The following is a 10,014-nucleotide window of genomic DNA, read 5'->3' on the forward strand; positions in this document are numbered from 1 at the left end:
AATAACTTTATTTGTCGATTCAGCTTGTCCATTGGCACAGGATGATAAGGTGTTGAAGTAATCCTTTTAATTTTCCAACTTTGAAAGTATTCTGTGATTTGCGCACCTATGAACTGCAGGCCATTATCGCACACGATTTCTTTTGGAACTCCAAACTGATATATGATGTTTCGCCAAATGAAATCTCTGACCTCTTTTTCTCGTACCTGTTTGAAGGTACCTGCTTCTACCCACTTAGTAAAATAATCAGTGAATACTAATAAAAATAGTACCTTGCCTTTGGCTTGTGGTAATGGACCCGCGATATCCATCCCCCACTTCATAAAAGGCCACGGTGAAACAACCGGATGTAATAACTATGCCGGTCGATGCATGTTGTTACCATATCTTTGGCACTTGTCACATTTGGCCACAAAATTTTCTGCCTCTTCTTCCATTTTTGGCCAGTAATACCCTGCTCTAACTAAAGTTTTTACCAAGGACCTTCCCCCGGTGTGATTTCCACAATGTCCTTCATGTACTTCTCTCATCAGTACTCCGTTTGAGAAGGTCCGAAACACCTTGCTAGAGGGCCACCGAACATTTTTCGATATAGATTGCCTCGATCCAAACAGTAACGAGCAGCCTTTCGACGAAGTGCCTGAGCCTTTTTCTTATCCTCAGGTAGTATTCCGTACTGCAAAAAATTGACAATCTCGTTTCTCCAATCCCAAGTTAATTATTAAAAACTTACCTCGTTTTATCTTGGTCGAGTGCCAAATGAAACAAATATATTACAGAAGCATTCTCTTCATTTGTAACTTCTAAAGCGGATGCAAGATTAGCTAACGCGTCTGCTTTGACATTCTTGTCTCTTGGTATTTGCACAATTTTCCAATTTTGGAATTGCCTAATAAAATCTCGTGTCTTTTCCAAATATTGTTGCATCCTCGCCTCTCTAGCTATATAAGTCCCCTGCATTTGATTAACTACGAGTTGCGAGTGACTTTTGATTATGATCTGCTCTATTCCGATCTCTCGTGCCAATTCTAAACCTGCAATCACAACTTCATATTCTGATTCATTATTAGTAATAGGATGGCATTTTATGGCTTGCCGTATAATCTCTCATGCAGGTGGGATTAGGACAATGCCTAAACCCGCTTCTTTTACATTCGAAGAGCCATCGGTAAACAGGGTCCAAGTACCTGGATTAGACCCATTAAATACCTGCAGTTCTTTTTCTGCTTCTGTTACCATGCCTGAGCTAAAGTCTGCCACGAAATCTGCTAAAACTTATGATTTTATTGCAGTTCTAGGTTGATATGTGATGTCATATCCACTTAGTTCTATAGACCATTTAGCTAACCTACCCGATAACTCTTACTTATGCAATATATTACGTAAAGGGTAAGCAGTTACTGCGGAGATAGGATGACACTGAAAATAAGGTCTTAATTTTCTAGATGCCATAATTAATGCTAAAGCAAATTTTTCTAGATGAGGATATTGAGTTTCAGCATCTAATAAAGTCTTGCCGACATAATAAATTGGAAATTGTTTACCCCTGTCCTCTCGAACTAATACGGCACTTACCGCCACTTCTAAAACAGCGAGGTAGATGAGTAGCTTTTCCCCATCCTTTGGTTTAGCCAACAAGGGTGGGTTTGACAAGTATGCTTTTAATTTTTGAGCGCTTGTTGACATTCTTCAGTCCATTCAAATTGACTTTGCTTTTTCAAAACCGAAAAGAACTTAAAGCTTTTCTCCGAAGATTTAGAAATAAATCTTCCCAACGCTGCTATCCTACCTGTTAATCTCTGCACTTCTTTTTTGCTCATGAGTATATCCGATATTTCTTCAATAGCTTTAATTTTTCATCTCCGTGCTGAGGTTGGTTCCAATGTAGACTTTTCTGTCCGGGCAATGTACAAATAATACCACAACTTCCAGTTCCTCGATTGTTGTTTTGATGTTTCATTTTCTTTTGGTTCTTGAATAGTGTCAGGCCTTGAATCTACATCCGTTTGTCCATCTACAGTTGAGGTTTGTGCTGCTAAATCCTCAACTGAATTATGTAATTGCTATTTTTCATCTGCGACATCATTTTTCGTGCTTGAGTCTGCCACTGAGTTAATGCTCCGAGAAGCCTGTTGATTGCCACAGAATTGTCTTATTCCCCATTGGGAAGGGAACTTGATAACCTGATGTAGGGTAGACGGAACAACATCCATCTCATGAATCCATGGTCAGCCAAGAATCATATTATACGCCATGTCCATATCTATCACTTGAAATTTGGTATCTTTGACTACTCCTTCTGCGAATGTGGTGAGTGTTATCTCGCCTTTTCTTACAACGCTCAAGTTTTCAAAACCAGACAAGGTCCGTGCTTTGGGTACCAATTTATCATCGGCTTGCATCTCGTTTACCACTCTTAGAAGAATGATATTTACAGAACTACCTGGATCAATCAAAACTCGTTTTACGTTAGTATCATGTACAAGTAAAGATATTACCAGTGCATCATTGTGTGGGATCAACACGCCATATGCATCTGCATCATCAAATGTTATACTATCTTCTTTCAAAACTTGACGAACTCACTTCCCGTGGGTGACTGTGATTTTTGACACCTTTTTTGTTGTTGTATATGTTACGCCATTGACCTCCTCCCCTCCACTTATGACATTAACTATTCTCTTTGGTGATGGAGGTTTCGGTGGCTCCTACCTATTCTTCATATATGCTTGCTTACCCTTCTCACTAAACAATTCGGTTAAGTAACCTTGTTTTGATAAGTGCTTTACTTCACCTTGTAGCAGTCTGCAATCTGCTATTTTGTGACCATGATCGTTGTGAAACTCACACCAAAAATCGGGGTTTCTCCTGTTTGGGTTTGATCTCATTTCTTTTGGCCACCGCACTTTATCTCCCATACTTCTTAAAACAGCTACCAATTCAGACGTGCTAACATTAAAACTGTAACCACCAATTTTTGTCTTTGAACTTCTATTGTTGTCTCGCGTATCTTGTGTGTCTCGCTCCTTTCCGAACCTAGACGACGAAACCGAATCTCTATCCTTTGATCTGGAATCATACCTTGGATTTTCTTATTTTGAGCGTGAATTCCTTCCTGCTGGTCCCATATAAGGTTCGTACATGTTTTTACCGGACCTTTTTTAGTTTCTGGCCGCCTTGAATTTACCCTTTCATCTCTGGGATTGAATGATAATGTCTTCTTCTATCCGCAGCTTCGTGCTATACCTGTTGTAAACATCATTCCAAGTTCTTGCAGGAAATTCTCGTAAGCTTTCTTTGAGTCTTCTCGTGGCTTCCGAACTTTTTTCATTTAAATTACTGGCAAATGCCATAGCCTCCCAATTGTCAGGTACACGTGACATCATCATCCTTTCACGCTGGAACCTGTCTACGAATTCCCTGAGTAACTCCGTATCTCCTTGTTTTATTTTGAAATTGTCTTCCATCCTTTTTTCAACTTTTTGAGCTCCCGAGTGTGCTTTTATAAATGAATCTGCAAGCTCAGCAAAAGAATCAATGAAATTTTCAGGTAAAAGAGAATACCATGTCAATGCTCCCTTCGTGAGGGTTTCACCGAATTTTTTGACCAATACTGATTCGATCTCTTGCTTGGTCAAGTCATTGCCCTTCACACCAGTTGTAAATGCAGTTACATGATCTCGTGGATCAGTTGTTCCATCGTATTTTGGGATATCGGGCATCTTAAACTTTTTTCGAATAGGCAAAGGAGCGACACTTGGCTTCCAAGGTTGTTAAGAATATTTTTCCATATCTACTCCTTTGATTATAGGTGGCACACCAGGTATCTGCTCTATGCAATCGTTCTGCTCCTTGAGTTGTTTCTGCAAAGTTAGTACTAAACTTTGTAAATCAAAATTAACTAGGATACCTGGCCCTCCATCGCGAGATTTGCTGGGAGTCCCTCCGCTGCCTGAATTTGCAAGTCTCGAGCGCAGATTCTCTATGGTTGCGGTGTTGTTTGGAGGTGAGTTGGTGGTACAATTGGCAACCTATTGAAAAAAGCTTGAAGAGCATTGTTGACCTGTTCGACGATTAATTGTTTCAATGCTGCATCAGATCGTTCTCATGTTGGTCATTCATATTCGATTCAGATCTGTCAGGAGTCCCTTCTCGAGATTATCGAGGAGAGTTTTGCGGTGAGGGTACTGGAGTTCCATCACCTTGTTGATTTTGTTGATTCAACTGTTGCTGATTGTGTTGGTTTTGTAGGTTTTGTTTGTTGTTGTCGTCGACGTTTGACATGATTTTTTGGGCAGAAGAATGGATTTGGAAAGTGAAAAGATTATCAGATTCCCGGTGATGGAATCAATTTGTTTAACCAGAAAATAGGAATTTCGGTCAAAGCTTAATTTTAGAAGTACTCGGGTTACTGATAATCAAGAAAAGGAATATTTTTGAAATGAGAAAGGAAAATTAGAGTATGAAATAGCAAAGCAATTAATATAAAGCAAAAGTAAATAAGTTTATTCCAGTAATAATCAGAACATATCCATACAAATGACATTTCTATTTCTTTTATAGATATTTCTAAGTACAATGTCTTTTCCCCCTCGTGATTGAGTCATTATGAGCATTTAATGACATTAATGAAACGTTATAATTGGCAATCGTAACTGTTTCGTGAAGATTCTGTAACGTTTCTAATCATTCATGCTCATTAATTGTAGATCAACAAATCTGTACTTTTTGCTGTCTTGATTCATTCCACCAGTGTCTCTTTAAATTACTGAGAGACTCGAGCAACCGTTTCTTCTTGTCTCTTAGACGTTTTGCTCGTACCTATTAAAACTCGCGTCTCTTTAAGTGCTCTTCTCCGGCTGTCATTTTTCTAATGATCCACGCGTCTTACCAATTGCCATGTCATCCACATCATTAATTTCACATGTAATATTTATTTTCCCCAATACAATAACATAACAAACTTGGCTAATGAATTGGAAAAATTCTAGTGAGTCATAAAATCCTAATGTAACGCGCGTGGATACATAATATGGGGACTATTTAACCAAAAGTAGATATGAAGTAAGGATTACTCAAAATCTTAAGGAGACTATAACCCAATCTCTCAACTAATATAAGACACTATAAATTGGCAAAATTTTAATTGAGGCATTAATTACTGTTCTGATTGCTTTTCTTTCTTTTTAATAGTACTGCATTGGTTCCTTTCTCGATGCAGGCTGTTTTCTCTTTTGTTTGAAGATTTTGAGCTGGTTAATGTAGAAATGACACTAGGTAACCACTCTAAAGGGCTATTATTTAGAAATTAGCTAGTGTATTTATGAATTTTAATTTTTCAGGATATTTTTATCCTGAAGTTAGGCTTTTTAGTTTAAAATTTCAGGGCAAAACAAGGGGTGCTTTTTAAAAATAGCCAGATTTACAACTGTTCGTTCAAAAATAGCCCAATTTCAAAAGTAATCGAAGTTTAGCCACTTTTTATGTAAAGATAAATCTGAGCGAAAACACTGTTCAAAACCCGAAAAATACTCCAGTATATTATGCTGGAGTTCCAGCATAAGTATACTTGAACTCCAACATATTATACTGGAGTTCCAGGATAGTATGCTGGAACTCCAGCATAATATGATGGAGTTCCAGCATAAATACACTAGAACTCCAGCATAATAAACTGGAGTTCCAGCAAGTATAATGGTCCAGTATAATATACTGGAGTTTGGAGCACCAGTGCTCCAGTCTCCAGTATATTATACCGGAACCAGCAAAGTATACCGGTCCAGCATAATATGCTGGAGTTCATACACAAGTGCACCGGACTCCAGTATATTATGCTGGACCGGTCTCTATTGCAGCAAAACGGTGGCTATTTTTTATTGACTTGGTAAACACTGGCTATTTTTGATTGACCAGTCCGAAAACTGGCTATACTGTGAAATTTAAACCAATACAAGTACTGGCTAATCTCTAAATAATATCTCTGAAAATGGCTATGTATGCACTTGGGGCCAGACCTACTCATTTTGGGCCAAACTTTCCTAAGCCCAATAACTTCTTGGGCCGGTCCATCTTGGTCAGCTTTGTTACTCGGTAGAACCCTTCCCTAAATTCAACAACACTGAGAAGCTCGAACAGAGAAGCTCCTACCAAACAGAGAAGAGCGAGCTGAAAGAGAAGATGAAAGAACAAAATCGAAGCCGTAAACGGAAGAGAGGGAAGGTTCACAAAAACTCTTCCCCTTCATCTTCTACTCCCACCGGCGACGGTCATTCTAAGCTCTCCGGCGTGAATCAATCTCCGGCTTCAAAAAATGCTATCTCTAAAACCAAAAAAGCTTCGTCTTTTCTCGATAAGGTTGCAATTCATCCTTTCTCTTCATATACATTTACCTATATTCATATTTGTAAAAATAGTTAGTAATATTGTAATGTGGAGTTAACGCAGATGAAGGCGAGATTATCAGGAGGACACTTCCGTATGCTTAATGAAAAGCTCTACACTTGCTCGTACGTTTTCCTTTTTTCCTGTTTCTAAAAATCTAAATTGAGAAAAATAAGGAAGATTTTTCTTTTGTAGTTCAATATATAAGCAAGATGTATTCACATACATATGACAAAAAATATAAAGAAAGCTAGTGTTTTGTCAGCTAATACACTTAGGTTGCTGCAATTTCTTTTCACAAGATTGAGTCTTTTGTTGAAGATAAGTTCTGAATTACGGGTTGCTTTGAGTTAATTGCTTTGTTTCTTTCTTTTTTGTTTTTAAATCCAGTGGAGATGAGGCGCTCAATTATTTCAAAGAAAATCCAGATCTTTTTAATGTGGTAAGAATCACTTTCGTTAGTTAGATGTGTCTTTTCTATATTGCACCTCTATTTATACGTGATAACTCAAGGTTTTTGGAGTTGGTTTGAATTGAGATCGCTTCGGATTGACCTTGTCTTCAAGAGAGTGTATAAGTTCAACAAAAAGCTAAGGAGCGGTTGAGGGGTTAAGTTTAACATAATTCAAATGCTGTAAGGAAAATGGTAACGAATGCAGTGCATAGAAGTCCTCAATTAAGAACTCAAAACCTAAAATGCTGGCATTCTCATAATCTGTCTCGCTACATGGAGGAAGTATTACCTTTTTGAATTTTCTTCTAAATGCACTAAGCATCCTTAAGTAAAATTAATGCTTCACTTGGGGGATAAACTAGTCAGTTCTCCTTCTGCCTCCCAATAAACTTAGTGTTGAAGCGTCTAGAGTTGCCTAGGTGCGGTTACTGATGTCTGCTTTTTCCTTGACCTATTGCTTATATATACACATAAAAATGGAGAAGAAAAGTTTGACCTATTGAACTATTGAGATATTTCACTACTCTTGGTCTCGTATTTGTATAATTCGTTTCTTTCTCTGTCCAATATTATTGGTATTTGACTGAACACGAAGTTATTGACTAGTATAGTAAATTCATTTACAAAAAAAAGGTTATAGTTTAGAGAAGCATCACATCAAAGATTGAAGTTTGGTATTGAATGAAATGGAATTCCTGAAAGTTGTATAGAAGCGAGGAAAGGGAGTATTACTTTTAGTAACTTTGGAGGTCCGACGACCTAAATGTTAGATTCAGAACATGTCTAGAGTCTAGACTATCGATAGGTCAGGTTGGTCCAATCTGCATACAAGTACATAAGCCCATAGGTCGGCTGTTCAGAGGATGAAGTCTGTTATCAAGTATGACTCGTACTAGCCATAACAGCAGTTACTCCTTTTTTCCTACCGACCACATGTTCGTAACGACAGACTAATCACTCCTAATAAGAATTTTACCGTCTTCACAGTTACCCCTGCGAGGTGGCTGGTTGATACCCCCTTCTAGAATTTTTGGGACTGCAACTTTTGAATCTGATTCAACTTCAGTTTTCTTTGCATTTATGAAATATCCTGGAGTACATTTGTTGAGTATCCATCACCCTGTAATGATTTTCTTGTTCTTAACCAGTGTTTACTTATCTGGCCAGTATCATGCAGGGTATCAAGAGCAAATGTTACATTGGCCAGAACAACCTGTTAATATAATCACAAAATGGCTAAAGGATCATAGTCCTTCTTTAGTTGTTGCTGACTTTGGCTGCGGTATGGGTCTCGAATTATCAGGAAGCAACAAATTTCATGTGATTGTCACTTTTGCAGTTGCGTGACTCATTGATTGTCGAACTTATTTCAGGCGATGGACGGTTGGCAAGAAGTGTGAAGAACGAAGTCTGGTCCTTGGATCTTGTCGCAAATGATCCTTCAGTAATTGCTTGTGATATGTCAAACGTATGGGCCTCGCTTAGTGTCTTGCTAACAGAGTCTCTCTGTGAATTGCCTTCAAAGTTTCAGCCTTTTTTATCACATTAATGATTAGGAGCATGGCCCTAAATTAGTTCTTCTCGTTTGGCAGACCCCTCTACTGTCTTTGTCAGTTGATGTGGCTGTCTTTTGCCTTTCATTGATGGGAACCGACTATCCAAGCTACATTCAGGAAGCACACAGAGTTCTTAAACCCAGGTGGCATGCAGTACTTTCTTAATTTAGTAAGATAGGTATCTTCATCTTGTGGTTTAGGTTACGAACTGAGTTGGGTGGTTGTTCCAGGGGTTGGCTTTTGATAGCAGAGGTTAAAAGCAGGCTTGATCCAAATACTGGAGGAGCAGACCCAAACAAATTTTTGAAAGCTATTTGTGAGCTTGGATTTACCACTGAGTCAAAGGTCTCCATCAATTCTTTTTTTATTATGAGTTGATGAAATCTGAGATCTACTTCTAAAGTTTGTCTATGTTTCTGCAGGATTTCTCTAACAAAATGTTTGCGCTGTTCTACCTAAAGAAGAAGGTTAGATTTGATGCATAATTTTGTTATGATTCATGCATGCCTCAGAAAGATGTGCTTATTATCTCTGTCCCTCTCAACAGGAAAAGCAGAATTCAGTAGACAAGGAGATCAATTGGCCTGAGCTCAAGCCTTGTATATATAAACGGCGCTAAGCTTGGCCTTAATACGGTTTAAGAGTTTAGTGTAGCCCTTGTTCAATCTGGAGGTGGGTTTAAAAGCATCAGAGCATCGCGCAAAGCGATGAAGTGGTAAGAAGAATCCCCTGATGGGTGAAGATGTGTTTCAGAGAAGTATGCACTTAAAAATGACATCCTAAGTTTTCTCTACGAGAACTGGTCAATTCTTTGAATCTCGAACGTTGAGGAGTTAGGGTTAATATTACCGTTATTGTATAATGGATTCTGAAAGAAGTTATTTTAATTGAAAAAGATTATAGTACTAAATTAATATATGCTTAATGCCTTTAATCTTTCGTAAATCGTGTGTTTCACTTCAAAAGTGTATGCTTCAGTTCTAGTGGTTTGCTTCAAAATCTTGTGTATTATCGCTTTTTTTTTTCTTTTACATTTATCTCTCTTAAAAACACTTGAAGATGATACAGTGAGAAAATCCCAGCCTGTTAATATTCATCATTCTCATAGATTCAATGAAGAACTTAGGGTTATAGAGAGATAGAGAGAGTTTTTATTGACTCAGAACAAAAAATGAATTCTCTGACTATTACAAAACCGGGTCCCTTTGTATATATACATCGCCCAATATATGTAAAGAAATAAAAGGGCTAACTAAAGACTAACTAAATGGGCCTAATCTGATGAACATAAATAAATAATAATTGGGCCTGGACCACATTGATTTCAGCCTATCTCAACAACCCCCATCAAGTTGGAGGGTGAGAGAACCCCGAACTTGCGAATATGAAGATGATGAGAAGGCCCACACTTCTGTTTGGTGAAGACATCCGCGAATTGAGAAGCACTGGAAGTGTGAGACAAACTGATGAGACCTTTAGCAAGCTTGGTACGAACAAAATGGCAATCCAACTCAATGTGTTTGGTCCGCTCATGGAAGACAGGATTGCGAGCAATGTGAATGGCAGAGATGCTATCACAATAGAGAGGAACAGGAGAATCAGAAGACACCCCAAGATCAGATA

The 10,014-nt window shown here is 38.2% G+C and overlaps 1 protein-coding gene across 1 annotated transcript; it reads left to right on the forward strand.

The window, feature by feature from the left end:
• Nucleotides 1-6,117: 6,117 nt before the first annotated feature.
• Nucleotides 6,118-9,336, forward strand: LOC109241371 (ribosomal RNA-processing protein 8). The gene is made up of 9 exons (XM_019408108.1): nt 6,118-6,354; nt 6,445-6,506; nt 6,772-6,823; nt 8,003-8,117; nt 8,209-8,303; nt 8,428-8,534; nt 8,622-8,736; nt 8,814-8,858; nt 8,939-9,336. The coding sequence occupies exons 1-9, from the start codon at nt 6,178-6,180 to the stop codon at nt 9,008-9,010; spliced, it is 840 nt and encodes a 279-aa protein (XP_019263653.1). The 5' UTR covers nt 6,118-6,177; the 3' UTR covers nt 9,011-9,336.
• Nucleotides 9,337-10,014: the final 678 nt, after the last annotated feature.

The sequence above is a fragment of the Nicotiana attenuata genome, unplaced genomic scaffold (assembly GCF_001879085.1).
Source record: "Nicotiana attenuata strain UT unplaced genomic scaffold, NIATTr2, whole genome shotgun sequence".
Taxonomy (NCBI): domain Eukaryota; kingdom Viridiplantae; phylum Streptophyta; class Magnoliopsida; order Solanales; family Solanaceae; genus Nicotiana; species Nicotiana attenuata.